Genomic DNA, 20,595 nt, shown 5'->3' with positions numbered 1-20,595 from the left:
AAAGCCAACCGTGCTGATCGGGAGTATTCGGCATGTTTCAAGTGTGTTTCAGGAGCTCTGCCAAAAGGCCCCTTTAGTGAGGGTCACTTGCAGCCGTGACTGCCGGACGGTTTGACGTGACGAGAGCCGTGCTGAAAATCACCGAGACGCCTCTCTCTGTGCATGGTGCCATTGACTGCGCGTCCTGGACAAGCCCAGAATGCGCAGCCCCGGAGTATAATAACGTGCAAGGCTCAGTATCGTGAAGTGTCAGTGTCCGTGTGCTCAGTGATGCGCTAATTGCCACGGAGAACCTGGTTCCTCCTCCTCGGGGATCGACTCTGGAACGTGGGCCTCGACGGACCTGCAACGAGAGTCGTGGCGTGAGTTGCGGCGTCTCGTGGCGGCAGACAACGCGGGCACGCGATCGATCGCTCTCGCACGCGAAGACAGAAGATCCCCGGCATAGCCATGAACCCGTTCCCGTTCTGAGATGAATGCAAGTTCACTTTTAATTAAAAACCGGGTAAGGCCCACTGGGCTACGTCGCTCTTTTTTCAGAAGCGACCTGGCTATGATGGCCCAATTCAGCGGCTTATCACGCGGACATTTATAGCAGCCAAATATTCCACAACTGCACGTTTTTGAATGTGGAGGGGAAAAAACCGGAGGACCCGGAGAAAAAAAAATCTACGCGACCACAGGGAGAGAGAGAGAGAGACACCGCAAACTCCAAATATACAGCAGTCGGGTTTGAACCCAGGACCTCCTGCGTACCAGGCGAGGTAGTTAACATCTCGCCACCGTGACGCACACGGCACACAATCGCTCTGGCACACAAGCCAAAGATCCCCCGCATCGCCATTCACAGACTCTTGGAGCGAGTGTTGTTAGCGAGCACCTATGAAAGCCGATACGGCACGCGAGGGGGTCGATGGCCAGCATCACGCCCGGCCGCCTCCGTCTTATGTTTACAAAACAGGTACTAAATTTTGATTTAAAGCTTTCGTGACTGCAGTAACTCATATTCTTAGCTCTTTCGGTAAAGTCACGTTGAAGGGAAACAATAAAATAATAACATATAATATTGTTTTATATATGTTTTATTATTGTATTGTTTCCCTTCAACGTGACTTTACCGAAAGAGCTAAAAACAGGTACTCATTTAAGGCCGGGTTGACCTACGGGAGACCCAGAACCGGTTCAGATAATCGTCACTGGTTATTGGCCGTGAGCGAGAATCGAGCTCAGGACCCGCCGGGTTCGTGGCGCGGCGCGCGCTCACCGCTGCACCACCGCTCTACGAGAGACTTTGAACACGCGCGTGCGTAGCCCTCCACCTGGAGCGATTTCCCATCCTACTCCGGGGCGTCTTGCGCAGGGAACTTTGAGAGTCGGGCCTGGGGTCCGCGTGCGGCGCGGGGGGCTGCGGTCCCGCCTCATCCTCCAGCGCGATGCGAATCATGGCCAGCACGAGGTCCTTCTCTACGGGACACGCACGGCAGCGGAAACACACGAGCGGCCGCTCTCCCAACCGGTCGGCTCCCGAAGCCGGCCTCGTTCATGTACCGTGCGTGCGTTGAACTTCTTTCGCGACATACGTGGCCAATCGTGACAATTGTGGAGGCGCGGGGGAAGGGCTGCAAGCTGAACACGGGGAGCAGTTGTACATGAATGAGTTTTGAATGGACGGTTCACGAGGCAGCAGTGTCACGAAGACCGTGGAGCCAGGCTGCCGACCACCTGGGGGGTGTCGCCGCTGTATCCACTTCAAGACCCGGTACCACAGATCGCACTTCCACCTGGGACATCACGTGCCCCCCCCCACCCCCCCCCCCAGCCCAAAGATCTGCGGGTCCAGAATTGGACTCAGCCACCTCAATAGCCAAACCCTGACGGACGTCATCCACTGTCCCCCAAGGGACCGCAGGACTGGTCCTTGCCTCTGGAGTTTTGGGCACCAATTTGGCCGTTTTTTTTTTCCCCGTAGGATAATCACCATTAATGATGACGCAACGTCACGCAAAAGCTTCGTTGGCGTTTCGGACGGACCGGCGGACAGAAAGAACGGAGAGCAATAGCCCAACTGCATGGACGACTTCAACCACAGTAGGACAGCGATTTTGCAGTCGGTCGCGATTGTGGGCACCTCCCCCCCCCCCGTCGTGAGCTCACCGCGTGGGCCAGCCGCCAGCAGCCACTCCTTCACGGCTGAGATGGAGTCGGTTTGCAGGATCTGACACAGCAGTTCCAGCACCTGCCGTTAAAGCGCACGAGCACACGCACGAGCACACGCCGTTATTATCACCAAACTCGCACCGCCTTTACCAGAACGTGACAGCAGATTTTGCCACCGCTGTTTGTCAAAAGTCACACACCGAGTTGCCGTTTTTGAAGACCGGTCGATTGCACCGTAATTCCCGGAGTTACACCACAGTCACCATCATTGTACCATCATACCTCGAATACTGCTCCATTAATGTGATCGCGCGCGTTCTATCCAGAATGACACCGTTATCAGAATTACCCCATCACCCCTCACAACCACCCCTCAATTTTCTAGACAGCCGTCATATATCATAGATCGTTTAGGAGATTGGTAATCGATGTAAAACTGCTTTTTGTGTTTAGTTTGTCCCCCCCCCCCCACTGCCCGCACCTCCGATTAGCACGGTTGGCTACGTACGGTCAGAAAGAAGTTCAACATACAGTGACTCCTCTACTTACGAACGAGTTCGGTTCCATTTTTTTGAAGCACCCCCTGTACTTGAGCAGTCTGGCAAGTCCAGAATATATCTTCTCGCGGTAAATCTACCGGTTTATGTCCATTGGCCTCGGCGTATTTTCATTCACCGGATTTGGCGACGCCGGCACGTTCGAGCTCGGCAAACACAGCGCCGCGCCGGCGGACAAAGGCGGCGCGGGGATATTTACCGCCCACGGGGTCAGGCGGGGCGGCCTCTCTAACGAAGCGATTTACTGACCGGGCGGGGAGAGACGCTGGCCATCGCGCGCCCGGCCGCCCGGTCATTAAAACGTCACCGTGTGTTCGCGAGGCCCTCGGCGCGTGAGGACCGAGTGAAACACACAAACGTCGGGTCCAAAACGTTGGTTGATGTTTTGGACTTGACGTTGGCTCGACGTCGGCCCAACGTTTGCATGTTTATGTTTACTGGGGGGGGGGGGGCGAGGTGAGGATGAGAGTGAGCCGGGCGTAGTCATCATCAGCCATGATCAATCCACTGCTGGATTGAGGCCACCACAAGACATCGACATCTCGAGCGGTCCTGCGATGGTAACGATCCACCTAGCACCTGATCGTGCCTGATGATGACGACGATGACGATGAATTCAAGTTGTTTATCTGGCTGGTATGTACGTATGGTGTATTGGACTTCTTTCGCACCGTACGTCGCCAACCGTGCCAACCGGAGGCGCGGAGGAAGGACAAAACAAACCAAAGCATCGGTGGCGCGAGCGTTTGGACCTTCGGTCTCGCGAATCGGCAGCGCCGCGTTCTCCTTCGTCCCGGGAACCCCCCCCCCCCACCCCCACCCCCCTTGTCAGAGCCTCCGAGTCTCCGGGGCTGTTGGCGCTCACCAGGAGCTCGTGGTCGGGGTCACCGTGGGCGGCGAAGTCGCGCGCCCCGTTGCGGGAGGAGAGGCGTCCCGGGGTGCGGGATGCGGCCCGGCTGGGTGGCGGGACGATGCGACCGGTGGCGAGGGAGTAGCGCGTCCCCGGTCTCAGGGCCGGACCCTCCGGCTGCCGTCGCCGAAACACAACGGGGGGGGCGGGGGGTGGGGTGGGGGGGGAGGTGACGGAAACAAAAAGTTCTGAGCCCAATGTAGAGGGAGCCTTTTGGTGCCCGGCGCAAGCTGTCGTCCTTGCGTTACCCCTACCGCCCCACCGTGCCTCGCCCTGACACACCACACACCCCGCCACACCCTACCCCACCCACACCACCGCACCCAGCCACAAGCTGCCACACCCTGCCACACCATACCCCACCCACACCACCGCACCCAGCCACAAGCTGCCACACCCTACCACACCATACCCCACCTGCCACGCCCCACCCTGCCCCACCCTGCCCCACTCGCCCCGCTCCACCACTCCCTGCCCCCGGCCGTGCCCCGCTGCACCCTGGGCGCCTCCTGAGCCACGTCGAGTTGGCTCGGGCACGGCCCTGGCATGGCCCTGGCACGGCTCGGCTGTGCCAGTGGAGAAGCGGTGTCCGACAAGCGGGTGTCTGTGCACTGAGCGCGTTGCTTCCCTCTCGCTGCAGGAAGTCGCACCTGCGGTTTCTTCTCCCGCCGCGCGAGGAAGCCGGCTCTCTCCGTGAGCTCCCGCAGTTCGTCTCTCCACGCGTCCGTCAGAGACACTGGACGGGCGGGGGGGGCGGGGAGAGCGACGCCCGTTAATCGCCCCTGCCCATTGCTGATACGTCTGCGACAAAGAGCTTCGCAGCTCATCGGGTTCCAAAGCGGTCTGAATAGAGATCCTGATTGTGAACCCGGGCGATCTGAGTGCGGTCGTCCGAGCGAATTCTTTGGAAGGTGGCGACTTGTGTTTCGCTTGATACGTGAAGTTAATTACACGGGACGTGAATTAATGTAGGGAAAATGAGGCTGTGGTTGCCGGTGGCAGAGCACGTGGCCGACCGGTGCGGTCATTGAACCTTCGCACTTTAATTTATTTTTCGCACGATGGGAGTGCGACGTAGTGGGAATATCTGGGAGTACGAGGCAGGCAGAGGCCAGAGAGCACGGGTTCACAAATCGTGTCGGTCTACCACGTGCTCAGCTAGTGGTGGCCTTGTGCTCTCTGTCAACATCACCATCAGCACCATCACCACCACCATCAGCACCATCACCACCATCATCACCATCAGCACCATCACCACCACCATCAGCACCATCATCACCACCAGCACCATCACCACCACCAGCACCATCACCACCACCGCCATCAGCACCATCACGTACCAGGCCCCACACGCGGCACAGACCCACGTTCACCGCCACCACCACCGCCGTGCTGCTGCTGCTGCAGGGACGAGGGGGTGGTCGGGAAGGGCAGGGTGAAGGGCAGGGGGCCGACGCCGGCGGGTGACCCCGGGGACGACGCCGAGAGGCCGCAGCGCAGCAGCAGGGCGCGCAGGGGGCTCAGCGAGAGGCTGTAGCGAGGGCTCGACACGAAGCCTTCGTCGTTCACGGAGCAGATGGGCACGTCGTTGAGACCTGGCCCACGACGACGAGGGGGGACGCAGTAAGAGGCAAGCCGAAGTGGGGGGGGGGGGGGCGAGGAGGGAGAAGGATGGAGTCGTCAAGCCGGAGTGGTCAAGCCGGTGCCACCCTTGGGCCCGGAATGGTCCGGGAACGGGGGCAGTCCGTCGCGGCGACTATCGCAGGGCTCGCCACATCCATCTCGCCTTATTTTGACCTCGTGGCGCTGCGGGTTAACTCGAGGAATACGCTGGAGAAATCTGATGAGCTATGCCAGCTCTTTTTTTTTTATCACGGATGTCCAGTGAGGGGCCGGACAGAACGTTACAACAACAACAAAAAGCAATGCAACAAAACACGATAGGAGTGCAAAGTATGGGAAAGGTAAACAAATAACTTAAAAAAACATTCAAATAAAACTCTTAACTATTCTTTTTTTATCTAACCAGGTAAGGCCCACTCAGCCGTCAGCTTCTTTTTCAGAAGCGACGTGGCCACAAATGATAGCACAACGTAGTGGCTTATCGTGATTATTACGGATAAGCGTAGCTCAAAATTAGTGGTATTGCCTTCGGACTATCATACATACTCCAAGCCAGCCTAAACAACAACAACAACGATAAAAAAACACATTTATATTTTCTCTTGTAAATACGAGAGTCAAATAACAATTGTCTGAGTCTCAAGTGGGTGGGCGAGAAGTTGGGGGCAATTGCCCCCCGCCCCCCCCCCCCCAGCCCACCTGTTGGATCTGCCACTTTGCCTTTCCACCAGCAGGTGTGTGCACAGGCACTTTCAGGGCTGCACCTTTACCTGTTTTCATATCGTACACCAAGCATGAATCGTTTGCGTAATTTTATTCGTATCCACTCCACCTCTGATCTATGTGCAATTTTTTCACAAGGGCCATTGCCCGGAACGTCGTCTATTATATACTTTTCCCATAAAGACCGCAGGGTTCAATTACGAATGCGTGGTATCGTATCGCCATACCGTGGTAACCCTACTTCAAAGGGCAGAGACAAAGATACCCCGTATAGCCTTTAACAGACTGTCGGGGCAAGTGCTGTTAGCGAGCAGCACCTACAGTATGAAGGCCGCCTCGGCACACGAGGTGAGGTGAGTGGCCAACGCCACGCCCGGCCGCCTTTTTTCTCTCCAGTGGCCGCGAGCAGGAATCGAGCTCCGGTTTACCGGGTTTGTAACGCAGCGCGCTCACCGCTGCGCCACCGCTCCCCACAGACACACGCACTCACAAACGAGCATGTAGACGCTCACGTAGCCACGCTTAACACACACACGTGCGGGCATTCCCCCTGTCTCGCTCTGTAGACTGTCGGGGCAAGTGCTGCCAGCCATCACCCACTAAGCTGGCACGCTGCACGTGGGGCTGGCGCCGGGTTCGTAGTGCAGCGCGCATACCCGCTGCGCCACCGCAGCTCCCCGACCCAGGGGTGGCGCACACCCCATCCCCACCACCACCACCCCCACCTCGGATGTGCCGCACGCGTTGCGGGTGAGGGTTGTGCCGGGAGAAGAATGAGTGCTGGCTCAAGTTGCCGAACCGCGCCGAGCTCCGAGTGGCGGGGCGCGGGCTCAGAGGAGCCGGCACAGCGGGAGGCGCAGACGCCGCAGCCTTGCGAGCCATCACCACCCCCTGCCCCTGCTCCTGCTGCTGCTGCTGCTGCTCCTGCTGCTGGTGCCGCCGCTGCTGCTGCTGCTGGGATCTGCTCTCCCGAGGAGGTCTGAAGGTGTCCGAACAAGGGCGAAGCAGTCCGCCTCTCTCGGTGCCCGCTCCCTTCCCCTCGGACTTAAAGAGCCTTGCACGCGCGGAGAGAGAGAGGGGGGGGCGGGAGAGCGAGAGACAGCTGAGTAAGGTACGGACTACGCCGTCGAAGGCGCAGCCCTGCAATGGCCTCATCACGACTTTGCTGGCGGAAGGGTCCTCCAACCGACGGAGCTCCCGAGAGCCCCTGCAGAGGGCTGCCCACCCCAGCTGCTTTAGAACAGCAACTCGATCAGTAAACACGTGGGTCCAGTGTAAAGCAAATGTGGTGGTGGTGGTGGTAAAGGCGAAGCCCTGCAATTCTTTGCTCACGTCACTGCTTCAATTCAGTTCTGTTTATGTTGAAGTACCCTGGTGAGCCAACAAATCTTAAATCGGGTTTCATCAACAAAATCAACTCGGAATTGGCTTCAGCGGAGCGAAAGAGTAACATGACCCAACTCCTACATGCTGGCCAGTCATCTTGCAACAACAACAACAACCAACCAACAACAACAAAAGCCCCATCAGTGTGTCCCGAAGTAGGGTATTGTGGGCTCCCTCTCGCCTCGGATCGCCGTCGACTACAAATTAAGAGCGCACGTGACCGGCCAGAAGGAGCTTAAGAAATATACCCGTGGGAGCAACTCGCCGCGCGTCGAGTCAGTCCCCGGAGTGAAACAACAACAACCACAACCACACACACAAAACACCCTACTCGCCTCCTCGCGCCCCACACACGGCACGGAGTGTGCCCACCCACCCACCCCCCACGCTCACTCGCGTGGATTCCGCGCTGTGAGCGCTCTCTGGTTACGCGCCACCGCCTCCGCACTCGCTTCGCCGAGGTCAATCTTGATTTGGCCGAGGTCAATCTTGATTCGGCCGAGGTCAATCTTGATTCGACCGAGGTCAATATTGATTCGACCGAGGTCAATCTTGATTCGGCCGAGGTCAATCTTGATTCGACCGAGGTCAATCTTTATTTGACCGAGGTCAATCTTGATTCGACCGAGGTCAATCTTGATTCGACCGAGGTCAATCTTGATTTGACCGAGGTCAATCTTGATTTGGCCGAGGTCAGTTGCCCGCGGAACATCGGTGGACCAACGGTTCCGACCACGCAGCGAACAACGTTGGCCCAAGGGTTTTTTGCAACCGTTTACCACGTAGGATTTCGCGGCCAATGTTATTCATGATAGTAAGGTGTTTTTTGTGGGGGCGAGGGGGTGATGGGGGGATTAGATCGCGTAAATGTCAATGCATCGTTAAACCCGCGGCCAATTAGTGAGGATGTCAAACTGCTGCTGCTGCTGCTCGGAGCCAAAGGGTTCAAGCATGACTGAAATTTAACTGGATTCCACCGTCGATTCCGTGAGCTTTTGAGTCGATTCCGAAGATAATTAGCAAGAAAAATATCGCCACATTCTTCAATAACACTGCCTAAAAAACAAAACGTAAATATATTTAGTTTTTTGGTTTTCCTTTTAAGGCCAAAACGTCATTGACGAGTATGGTGAGGTTTTTTTGCCAAAATCGCCCGATGATGCTGGATGTAATTACCAGCGAAACGTCACAGTACTCAGATTGTAAATGTTGTGTATTTACTCTCCAACACACCAGTGTGCTGAAGTCGTAACTAATTGGCACGTTTTGTTTACGTGACAACCCTTACTAATTGGCTGTGTCGGGTGGTGGCGGGTTTAACGACACGTTTATATTTACGCGATCTAACCCAAAAAAAATAACCTATATTATTGATGCACATTTACACTGGAGGCCCAGCCAAACATGGAATGCTGTTGGGGCCAATGTTGGGGCAACGGTTCCAGCTAACGTTGACCCAACGTTGCAGGCAGTGCAATTGCACAGCCCCACGTACTGGTTAAGAGGCTCAGCGACCCCCCTCCCCCCCCCCCCCCCATGAAGGAGTATAGAATTGGACGTGGAGGTAAGGGTGGCATAGCTGTTAACCCACACGGTTTAACCGTATTCTTGTACAGGCAAATTGAGTTTTCAAGTCCATACGGCGTACAGCCGTTTCAACACGGGATTATTTTTGTCTATTTTTGTGTGTTTCTCCCTTGTGATGGGACTTCGTAGGATGAACGTTGAGATTTATAAGGGGCACAGGGTGACCAATAAGGTCTCAACTGGTCTGTAATAAGGTAGGGGCACTGAGAAGGGGTTGACAGGTTTGTCGTGGATGCATTTTATTCGTTGCACTGCGGCAGGTAGTTGACATCTCGCTACCGAGGGTATCCTCGGCACGATGATTTGTACCCAGATACCAGGTATCTATCCCTGCTGGAGGTCAGTCTAACACGGCTCGGGGCCTAGTCAGTCTTCTTTAACAGATCTCTGTGAGAGCGAATGAAAGTGATAACAACAACAGATTGACATGTAATTCCAATGACTTTGATTTTGTCGCCAATACAACAATCCCTGCTTGTTGAATGTCCAGGGCGGAGTGGGGGGGGGAGGCTAAGCTGAACGAGCCACGCGCATTCCAAGCTATGGAACGCTTTGCCACTTGAAATCAGGGCAATCAGAGTCGGTAGATAGATTCAAATCTGCTTTGAAAACCCCATCTCTTTAAAGCGGTCTCCCCTCTTTAGTTTGGTCGGTTGCCCCTGGGTTCTGTTTGTGTTTCCTGCTTTTCATGCGTTGTGCATTTTGGGATCCTAGGATGGAATGCACAATTATACATTTGAATTAGTATTATTATCCCCGCTTTGCGTTCCTTGTTCTCCGTCAATCGCCATTGCGGTGGTCGCATTCATCCACTCGCCGCTGTCAACGTGGCAGCGCTCTCTCCTTCGCTCGCCTGCTGCGGACAAATATTTATTGCACATCCATCGCGGGTGTCCCATTGGCAGAGACAAAGCGACCGGGCAGGCGTTGACGCCTCTGATTCAACAACGCGAGACGGCGCCTCCCGCACCCCCCCCCCCCCTTCCACCAAGCCATAGATAGCCCAGACCTCGCCAGCCCACACCACCACGGTCCATCCACGGTTCCCCCCGTGTTTGCCGATCTCTTCTGTTCGTAATGCAAGCGAAGTCGTCGATTATTTGTTCGGCTTCAGCGCGTTCCTGCAACGCGCTCCACCTACATTGGTCGCCCAGGACAAACCGTAACCGAGTATTACGACCCAATGCACGAATCCACAAATACGAAGGAGGAGACATCGCGGCGACGATGATCCCACTACTCCGCTAACTCCTGTCGCGGTTGTCTGGGCTTGGCCACCCGAACGTGAAGTTGTAGCCGTTGCTCTGCAGCTGCGTTAGCAGACGCACCGAAAGTAAAAGAGCTGAGGTTGATTCCTTGCTACGGCTAACATCAGCCGGCGAGTGATTATTTAGAGGGATTCAGTACATCCCCTGATCACATCCGCACCTAAACGAGTACCTGGTGCGGTGTGTAAACATGAGCAGTGGGGAGACAACATCTGCTGCTGCTGTGCGTGGAACACCACCCCAGTGAACATTCAGCATGGCCCCAGCGTTGGATAACGTTTGGCCAACGTTAGCCCAACGTTGCATGTTTTTTGGGACAGCCTCGTGTACCGCGCCGGCCTTCATAGGTGCTCGATAACTGCACTTGCCCTGGCAATCTATGAAGGCTATACGGGGGATCTTACTTTGTCTTTGTGTTCCGATGTCCCCATCAGCATCAAATGCATCAAATACACAAGACGTTAACATAACGATCATTTTAGATTGGTAATAATTAAATGCCACTCAGTTATGCTGGAAAGCCACCCCTGAGTCTGTCAAAAGAACATATTATTAAACCAAAACTCAAAAGTGAGTCACGAAACAATGGGAGACGCATGCTTGGAATTCGACTGAAAGACGGAGGGAGACCGCGCGGATTTGGGGCACATTACGCGGGTTAAAGACGCAAAAATCGAAATGCGAATTGAAGCCGTGATGAGAATAGTGAGTGGACTTCATTTAGCAGGAACCGGTCAAGAGTAACAACGGCGGCAGACTGCTGATGTCGTCAAGGAACAATAAATCATCACACGGGCATCCTCACAGCGGCTTTTGTCGAGCCATCGAACAAAGAATGGTCACTGCGTCGCGCGCTTCTGCGGCCGTCTGGAACGCTCTTCCTTCCAATATTAGGAAACCACTTTAGCTATCCACTTTAAAATCACGTATATTGAAAACGCATTTCTTTAAGAGTGTTTTTTGTGTTTGGTTTTTTGTCCTTCCCCCGCACCTCCGATTAGCACGGTTGGCTATGTACGGTGCGAAAGACGTTCAACATACATACAGCCACAGTGGTGGTGAACTGGAAGCCACTGAAGCTATACAATTTAACATTTTTATTGGAAACTCATTTCTTTAGAACTGCTCTTTGTATTTGGCTTTTTGCCCTTACCCTCACCTCTGATTATCACGATTGGCTACGCACGGTGCAAAAGAAGCTCAACGTACATGTACATACACCAACCAAGGATTGGAATGCGTACAGGGGTAACGTCTAACGAGGACATGAAATCATCTCGTGTGCTGGCGGTGAATCATTCCGACAACGCGAGAGTTGACGTCGGCCTGGGGAGCCCTTTTATCCAGCAGTGGATTGACCTTGACGAACGACGATGTTATTTCCTTTCTTATTTTTTGACTATGCGCAAGCGGCCACTCGATACGCCCGTTCCCACGTCAACCCAGTCACGTTGCTATGACGGGACCAAGTACGCCCTTCACACCGCACGCGCGCGCGCACGATTAGCATGCTCGTGGCGTGTTTGTGTTCTTTGCTAACCCACGTGGTTGTTGTTGACTACAGTTGCCCCGGGGCTGTCTGGGCAACCGAGGCTTGAGTTGGGGGGGGTGGTGGTGGGAGTCGGAGGGTGGAGATGAGTGGGGGTTGGGGGGTGTTAAGGAAGAGGTGGGAGCCATGGGGAGGTGGCTGTGAGTGGTGGAGGTCTGTTGAGGATCAGTGGCTCCAACCACGGCCTGTCGCCTTTTGTGTTCTTCTTTGAATTAATCGGAGGTGACGGCAAAACCATGTCAGGGAATTGCATCGACGCCATCACCGTTGTAGGCTGTGAGCCACGGTCTATCCACTGCTGGATGAAAGTCCACCCGTAACTTAGATCTCCCCGGTTCCCAGTGCTAACCGCTGCACCACAGCTCCTCACACGCACACAGACAAAGATCCCCGTATAGTCCTAACAGACTTTTAGGACGAGTACTGTGAGCGGACACCTATGCAGGCGGCACGGCGCACGGGAGGTGGGGGGGTGACTGATGTGTTACCAACTGTACCAGGCACCCATTTGAAGCTGAGTTGACCTAAGGGAGGCCCAAGACCTGTTCATAAAATTGTCACTGGTATTTTCCGTGAGCGGGAATCGAGCTCGTCTCGCCGGGTTTGTCGAGCAACGCGCTAGCCGCTACACCATCAAAGACAAAGATCCCCTGCGTTTCCTTAACACACTTTTGGGGCAAGTTCTGTTAGCGAGCCCCCTATGAAGGCCGGCACGGCACACAAAGGGTTAGGTGGCCAGCACCACGCTCGGCTGCCTTTGTCTCCCCAGTGGCGATGTTTACACACCTTCACCAGGTACTCATTTGAGGCTGAGTCGACCTAGGGGAGGCCCATGCCCTGTTCACATAATCGTCGCAGGTGTCGTCCGTGAGCGGGACATCGAACTCGGGTCTCCAGATTGGTAGCGCAGCGCGCTTACCGCCACACCACCAAAGACAAAGATCCCCAGTGCAGCCTTTCAACAGCCTGTTGGGGACACGTTGTGAGCGAGCTGCACATCCGCACTCTCGCAGAAGCGCAACCGTTGTCACACCAGGGGCCTCTTCGCCGACCGCGTCTTTTTTTTTGTTTGCGCTTCGAATGTCCCCGCCCCCCCCCCGCACCCCCACGTGGCCACGGCCCAACGCCCGTGGAACCGCTCTGTGTCTCACCCTGGGGACTCTGCGTTCCCACGGGCAACCTGCCCCCCCCCCCGTGCCATCTCACGTTACCGTAAAAGCGATGCCGGCTATTCCAACCAGGGGCCTGGGGGGGAATGGGGGGTGGTGGTGGCGGGAGGGCACCGGACACACGGGGGGAAGCGTCGTTCAGAGTTGTCAACCTCTCAGGGCCACGCTCCGTGATCCCCCGGAGCGTTGGACCGTGGCCTCTCTGTTAAACCGGCAGAGGGGACATTCCACGTTGCTGTGACGAGGCCCAGATTTGGTTCGTAATCATTGAAACACAAATGCGGACGTTGCTGACCTCGAATAATTATCAAAATCGTGTTTAACGCCGCGGGACCATGGAGGGATGATGACTTCGTCGCTAAAGTTGCTCATTATGACGATAGTTGCGTGACTTCAGCCGGTGGTGCTGCCGCTCGTAATGATGAGTCCACGCACTGCGGGAGAAAAAGTGTCCCCGAGTCTCAGAACTCTTTTCGTTCAGGATAGTCCTGTCGCGTTGAGATGTTTGCTCGAAGCTTTCAATGAGTGCGAGGTTTCCATCATGCAGGTGCTTTGTGTTAGAACGCACAGATATATAAATGTGTCGTTAAACCCGCCACCGCCCGACACGGCCAATTAGTAAGGTTTTGCGTGCGTCAGGCTTCGCGTGAGAGGAAACCGGAGACTCTGCTGAAAAGCCACGAACGCAGACGAGGGGGTGACACTCCGCAAGCATGTACGCATGTTGAACTTCGTTTTGCGCCGTGCTAATCGGGGCACGGGCGTCTCGTGACCAGAGGTCGCCGTCCCACAACTACAACGCCTGACGGGCCCTGGTGATTACCCATCCAAGCACGAACCAGCCTCAAGCTTGCTTAGAGCCCCCAAGATATGACGAGATCATGTGAATGTATGCTGCTACGGTTGCAGGCAAATGGTTATTAAAGAGATGATGACCTGGGACTGAGTCGATACCGAATCGTTTTTTTTTTAAACGCTTATCACCACCAACTGGGTTTAGGTCTTCTCTTCCCACGAGTCGCCGACCTCTGGGTGCCAGGCCGATGCCCGTCTGGGTGACCTGCCCTGCCCTCCTCCTCCTCCACCACCCCGCACACCACGTGTCCCACCCATCACAACCTCCTCCTCCTCGTCACAACTACAACACATCCACGCCACGTGCTATTCCGAACCCCGAAGTCGCTTGCCCTCCCCTCCTCCACCCTGCACACGTGTCCCATATTCAGGCCACCTTGCATCCCAGCGAGCATGAGAGTTTCAAAACATCTCTTGTGGTCCGCCAACCCACGTGCAAAGGTGATGGTGCGACGGCTTCAGTGATACTAAACTTCTAGTCATAGCTCTCTCCGGTGGGCTTTAGGATTGCGCCGCGAATTGTTTGGCACGATGTGCCGACGCTTCGCTCCGCGTGCCTGCAGCTTCTTCGCAAAGCCGAATTCATTTCCTGAAGAAGAAAAAAACCCAACGTCCCCACGCCCCACCACCCCCAAGAAGCTGCCCAGCGTCGAGGCCGCGATCCGAAATCGCCGCGCGGCGCGAGCGGCAGATTGAAATTCGAACGGTGTCCTGGAAGGGATTATGTATGTTAAAAACACCGTAACAAAAACCCGGGATAGAATTAAAGGACGAGCGCAGAGTGAAGGGAATGAGAAGCCGTGTCCCGTAGACCGTGGCAGAGTTTACAATTCCACAGGAATTCACACGTCCGCTGCAAGTTGTCTTAGGGCGCGTCCTTAAGTAACGTTTTCCACGGCAACGGAATCGTAAAGGGCCCTCCGCCGCTAATGAGCCGCCCATCCACCCCTTGCGCCCCCACTCAACCTTTTGCGGGAGCGAGAGGTATTTCGCTGTGAGGACGCGCAGGCTGCGGCTTGCACAGGAGGAGGAGGTTTGTGTGCGGTCGATTTTTTCTTCTCCTCTCATCAAAGATGGGTCACGGCTTCTCGCTCTCTCTCTCTGCGGCGCACTCCAAGCACCGAGCGCGCGCTCAGAGTCAATAAACCTTCGTGGAAGTCACCGCAGCCGGCGGTGACTTTCATGGCCACGAGCCACGTTGTTTGTTTTTTTTGGTGTTCAAGCGAGAGCCCTGGGCCCCCCTCGGTCTACCTACTCACAGCTTGTCCTCAAAATACCGGGCAGAGTTCAGCGGTGGCCGAATAGAGGCATCGCACCTTACAGAAAATGGGTTCCAGAATCCGAATCTTTATTTATTCTGGAGGAATCCGATTAGCTGTAAAGCTCTTTTTTCCACAGATGTCCAGTATTCACAGATGTCCAGCCATCTAACCTTTTCCGGCTTGTTTTTGTCCGCCCGTGCCGCGTGTTCTTTGGCGCGGTGTCCGACGTTTCGCTCCACGTGCTGGGAGCCTCCCGCATGAACCGAATTCGCTTTCGCCGTAACGTCGGGCAATCGTGGCGAACGGCACGCGGCACGATCCGAAAACTCGACGAAGAGAACGGGACAGCGCACAGGAGGGGCGAGAGATTGTCCACATTGGGAGGGGGTGGAACTTGCACTCGCCCACCCACCAGGTGACTACGCCCCCGAGTGTCCATCCTCCTGCACTGCATCCATCATCAGGAAAGGCTGTGATGCCTCCTGCACGCGTTTAGCCGTGCCTGACGCAGGCACGGTAGCAACAGCAGTCGCAGAAGCAGTAGTAGCAGCTGCAATAGCAGCATCATCATTCAAAGTAGCAGCAGCAGCAGTAGCTGAAGCAGTAGCAACAGTAGCAGCAGCTGCAATGGCAGCATAATTATTAACAGCAGCAGCAACAACAGCAGCAACAGTAGTGGCTGCAACAGCATCTGTAGCAACAAAAGTGGATGTAACAACAACAACAGCAGTAGTAGCAACAGAAGTGGATGTAACAACATCAGTAGTAGCAGCAGTAGCAACAGAAGTGTATGTAACAACAGCAGCAGTAGCAACAGAAGTGTATGTAACAACATCAGTAATAGCAGCAGTAGCAACAGAAGTGTATGTAACAACAGCAGCAGTAGCAACAGAAGTGGATGTAATAACAGCAGCAGTAGCAACAGAAGTGGATGTAACAACATCAGTAGTAGCAGCAGTAGCAACAGAAGTGTATGTAACAACAGCAGCAGTAGCAACAGAAGTGTATGTAATAACAGCAGCAGTAGCAACAGAAGTGGATGTAACAACAGCAGCAGTAGCAACAGAAGTGGATGTAACAACATCAGTAGTAGCAGCAGTAGCAACAGAAGTGTATGTAACAACAGCAGCAGTAGCAACAGAAGTGTATGTAACAACAACAACAGCAGCAGTAGCAACAGAAGTGTATGTAACAACAGCAGTAGTAGCAGCAGTAGCAACATAAGTGGATGTAACAACAGCAGCAGCAGCAACAGAAGTGGATGTAACAACAACAGCAGCAGTAGCAACAGAAGTGTATGTAACAACAACAACAGCAGTAGCAACAGAAGTGTATGTAACAACAGCAGTAGTAGCAGCAGTAGCAACATAAGTGGATGTAACAACAACAGCAGCAGCAGCAACAGAAGTGGATGTAACAACAACAACAGCAGCAGTAGCAACAGAATTGGATGTAACAACAACAGCAGCAGTAGCAACAGAAGTGGATATAACAACAACAACAGCAGCAGCAGTAGCAACAGAAGTGTATGTAACAACAGCAGTAGTAGCAGCAGTAGCAACATAAGTGGATGTAACAACAGCAGCAGTAGCGACAGAAGTGGATGTAACAACAACAGCAGCAGTAGCAACAGAAGTGTATGTAACAACAACAGCAGCAGTAGCAAGAGAAGTGGATGTAACAGCAATAACAACAGCAGTAGCGACAGAAGTGGATGTAACAACAGCAACAGTAGCAACAGAAGTGGATGTAACAACAGCAGTAGTAGCAGCAGTAGCAACAGAAGAGGATGTAACAACAGCAGCAGTAGCAACAGAAGTGGATGTAACAACAACAGCAGCAGTAGCGACAGAAGTGGATGTAACAACAGCAGCAGTAGCAACAGAAGTGGATGTAACAGCAATAACAACAGCAGTAGCGACAGAAGTGGATGTAACAACAACAACAGTAGCAACAGAAGTGGATGTAACAACATCAGTAGTAGCAGCAGTAGCAACAGAAGTGTATGTAACAACAGCAGTAGTAGCAGCAGTAGCAACAGAAGAGGATGTAACAACAGCAGCAGTAGCAACAGAAGTGGCTGTAACAACAACAACAGCAGCAGTAGCAGCTGAAGCAGCAACAGCAGCGGCACAACCGCAGCAGCAACAACACAGCGGTTGCAGCAACGGCATCACTCTCAGCGACTAACGAAGCACCCGCAGCAGTCGCATTGATGGGAACAAACAGCAGCTGAAGCAATACAGAGTTGAAGCTTTCGTGACTGCAGGAATCCATACTCTTTGGTTCTGTCGGTAAAGTCACGTAGGGAGATAGTAGGTAGGTTCTACCTACGTGACTTTACCGACAGAACCAAAGAGTGTTAAGCAATACACTAAAACTTATTTTTATTTTACCAGGTAGAGGGCCCACTGAGCTGTATAGCAAATATATATTTTTGGCAGAAGCGACTTGCGCACAATTTAAGGTGCAACGAAGTGGCTTATCGTGTGGAAACGTATAGCAGCCAAATACTCTAAACACACGATTCTAAATGAGTAGGGAAGAAAACCGGAGGACCCGGAGAAAAATCCAGGCGACCACGGGGAGAGAGACACGCAAACTACAAATATACAGCAGGTGTCAGGATCGGGATCGAACCCACGACCTCCTGTACACCAGGCGAGGTAGTTAACATCTCCTAGCCACCGTGATGATGATGAGAGAGAGACACGCAAACTCCAAATATACAGCAGCAGGCGTCAGGGTCGGGATCGAACCCACGACCTCCTGCACACCAGGCGAGGGAGTTAACATCTCGCTGCCACGGTGAATCATTCATACCACCTGTTGATTTGTTCTAACCAGGCGAGGACTCGAGAGACCAGGATGAGTCTCAATTGCAGGAGCTACCGTGGGTCACCAAACAAAATGCCAAAAGCAACGAAACAAAGTGTGGCAATGAAGCGAACATAATTCAGCGCAAAAAAAACACACACGGTGTCACAATAGAAAAGATTACGCGAAGGCAAAATCAATGTCAACATTTATTCAATTAATAAACTAACGGCGTGAACGGCGACAGAGGCAGCGTCGGTGATAACGACAGTCGCGAGTATCAACAGCACAACGATTGCATAAACATTTGTATCGACAGGCACAAGCAATAGCAGCATCATCAGCAGCAGCATCATCAGCAGCAGCATCATCAGCGATACTCACTCGGTTTTCATGAGCGCGGCTGCAACGTCTGCAGACATCACTGTGGCCCTGAGAGGTTGACAGCTGTGGGGAACATTGAGACATGTCAGCCTCGGTGAAATATATTCATTCTCGTAGAGATCTGATAGCTCAAGCGATGTGCATTCGCTGTAATTGAGATTTGGCAGGCATGGTGAGATCCATTAATTCTCGTAGAGATCTGGTAGCTAAAGCGATGTGCATTTACTGTAATTCCAATGGCGGAGCCAGGATTTTCAGGTAGGGGTGCCAGCCCCTCTAGCAATGAAAAATGATAGGAGTAGTTAGTCAGTAAGGACTTGTCCCTTGCTTTTTAATCGACGCGTGTGCGGCGATGGCGCAGCCATCGATCGAGGGTCGAATTCGAACCGCGTTGTGTGATCGGTATCGCGCTCGCTGAAGGTGTTGATGCCTTCAGGGAAGTCGTGGACTGTATACGCAACTGCGCACAGCTCTGTGAGTCACTTATAACAACTGCTTTTCCGTTACTTATTGCCAATTATGGACTCAGAGCTATTGTCCTATCATCGTTCGAATTAAAGCGACATCCACTCGCTCTCAAAGAGATTTGTCAGATAAATTCCGTGAATGAGTTTTGGCTTCGTGTGAGAGAGAAAACCCAGAGGACCCCCCCACAGCATACGAGGGGGTGACACCCGCCACTGCCATCTTCTGAGAGCACGTATCCGCGCAAGTGCACACCTACAACACCTGGCAAGCCAAGATTTAACACCTGGCAAGCCGTGGTGCAGGTCACCCCATCCGAGTACCAACCAGGCTCGAGTTTTACTTCTATGCTGCCACGACTGTGCTCCCCCTGCTTTCACCAACCCGCACTGACCAGCGAGGGGAAGTAAGGTCAAATAACCCCCACGACCTTTCAGTGACGAGGGGCCAATCCTCATCCAACAGTCGGCTATCCGGGAAAAAAAAAAACTAATTTCGGACCAGGCACTCCACATCCGGAGTATTTCCTCGTCTGAGAACCGAAGCCACGTGTCCCCATCAATGTGCCCTGCAGTGCCTCCTTTACTTTTGCACCCACACCCAAGGGTCTAGGCGAGAAAGAGCCCCTGTTGAGGGTACGTCTACTTCGTATGCACCCTTCCACGATGGTCATGCGTCCCGGAAAAGGTGGAAGCGCCCACGCTTTACCCCACCACACGCGATCCGTTGATCGACTGGCCGCGGTAGACCGATGTATACTGCTGGGTGGCCAGAGGCGGTGTGGAGCGGGGGCGGGCGGGGGCGGGCGGGGGGGGGGTCTATTAATAAAGCCCGACGTTCCGTTTGTCCGTCAACTAAATTATGAGAGCCTTTCACAAGGCCTGAGTCAAAAAGTTGAAATGGACCCCCGCCCCAGATGTGGATGTAAAAAATTGATCCAACAGGATTACAACAATTGTCGAACCCCCCCCCCCCCCCCCCCCCCACAAAAAAATGTATTTTATTTTGTTGGCATATATAGTAGTATCTACTGACTCTACAGTAGTATCAACTAACACTATAGTAGTATCTACTGACTCTACAGTAGTATCAACTAACACTACAGTAGTATCTACTGACTCTATAGTAGTATCTACTGACTCGATAGTAGTATCTACTGACTCGATAGTAGTATCTACTGACTCTATAGTAGTATCTACTGACACTACAGTAGTATCTACTGACTCTATAGTAGTATCTACTGACTCTATAGTAGTATCTACTGACTCTATAGTAGTATCTACTGACTCTATAGTAGTATCTACTGACTCTATAGTAGTATCTACTGACTCGATAGTAGTATCTACTGACTCTATAGTAGTATCTACTGACACTACAGTAGTATCTACTGACTCTCTAGTAGTATCTACTGACTCTATAGTAGTATCTACTGACTCTATAGTAGTATCTACTGACTCTATAGTAGTATCTACTGACTCTATAGTAGTATCTACTGACTCGATAGTAGTATATACTGACTCTATAGTAGTATCTACTGACACTACAGTAGTATCTACTGACTCTACAGTAGTATCTACTGACTCTATAGTAGTATCTACTGACACTACAGTAGCATCTACAAACTCTACAGTAGTATGTATTGGCTCTATAGTAGTGTCTACTGACTCTATAGTAGTATCTACTGACTCTATAGTAGTATCTACTGACTCTATAGTAGTATCTACTGACTCTATAGTAGTATCTACTGACTCTATAGTAGTATCTACTGACTCTATAGTAGTATCTACTGACTCGATAGTAGTATATACTGACTCTATAGTAGTATCTACTGACACTACAGTAGTATCTACTGACTCTACAGTAGTATCTACTGACTCTATAGT

The 20,595-nt window shown here is 53.0% G+C and overlaps 1 protein-coding gene across 6 annotated transcripts in view; it reads right to left on the bottom strand.

Moving 5' to 3' along the window:
* Nucleotides 1-20,595, bottom strand: part of LOC116950977 (protein TBATA-like) — a 33,042-nt gene that overhangs the window by 3,829 nt on the left and 8,618 nt on the right. For 4 of the 6 annotated variants that reach the window (XM_032969210.2, XM_032969211.2, XM_032969208.2 and 1 more), the window contains 8 exons: nt 18,248-18,310; nt 6,696-7,024; nt 4,965-5,219; nt 4,275-4,360; nt 3,580-3,741; nt 2,155-2,236; nt 1,320-1,464; nt 294-343 (listed from right to left, as the gene is read on the bottom strand). In XM_032969210.2, the coding sequence (XP_032825101.2) occupies nt 294-343; nt 1,320-1,464; nt 2,155-2,236; nt 3,580-3,741; nt 4,275-4,360; nt 4,965-5,219; nt 6,696-7,024; nt 18,248-18,285 (1,147 nt within the window). In that variant the 5' untranslated portion in view covers nt 18,286-18,310. Of the gene's footprint in view, nt 1-293; nt 344-1,319; nt 1,465-2,154; nt 2,237-3,579; nt 3,742-4,274; nt 4,361-4,964; nt 5,220-6,695; nt 7,521-18,247; nt 18,311-20,595 lie in introns of those variants that run through there. The other 2 variants (XM_032969212.2, XM_032969206.2) reach the window with 2 other exon arrangements.

This window comes from Petromyzon marinus, chromosome 41 (genome assembly GCF_048934315.1).
Source record: "Petromyzon marinus isolate PM22_M1 ecotype Great Lakes invasive population chromosome 41, UKy_Petmar_22M1.pri1.0, whole genome shotgun sequence".
Lineage (NCBI taxonomy): Eukaryota > Metazoa > Chordata > Hyperoartia > Petromyzontiformes > Petromyzontidae > Petromyzon > Petromyzon marinus.
Note: the sequence above shows the minus strand (reverse complement) of the source record. Positions and strands in the feature narration are given on the sequence as shown.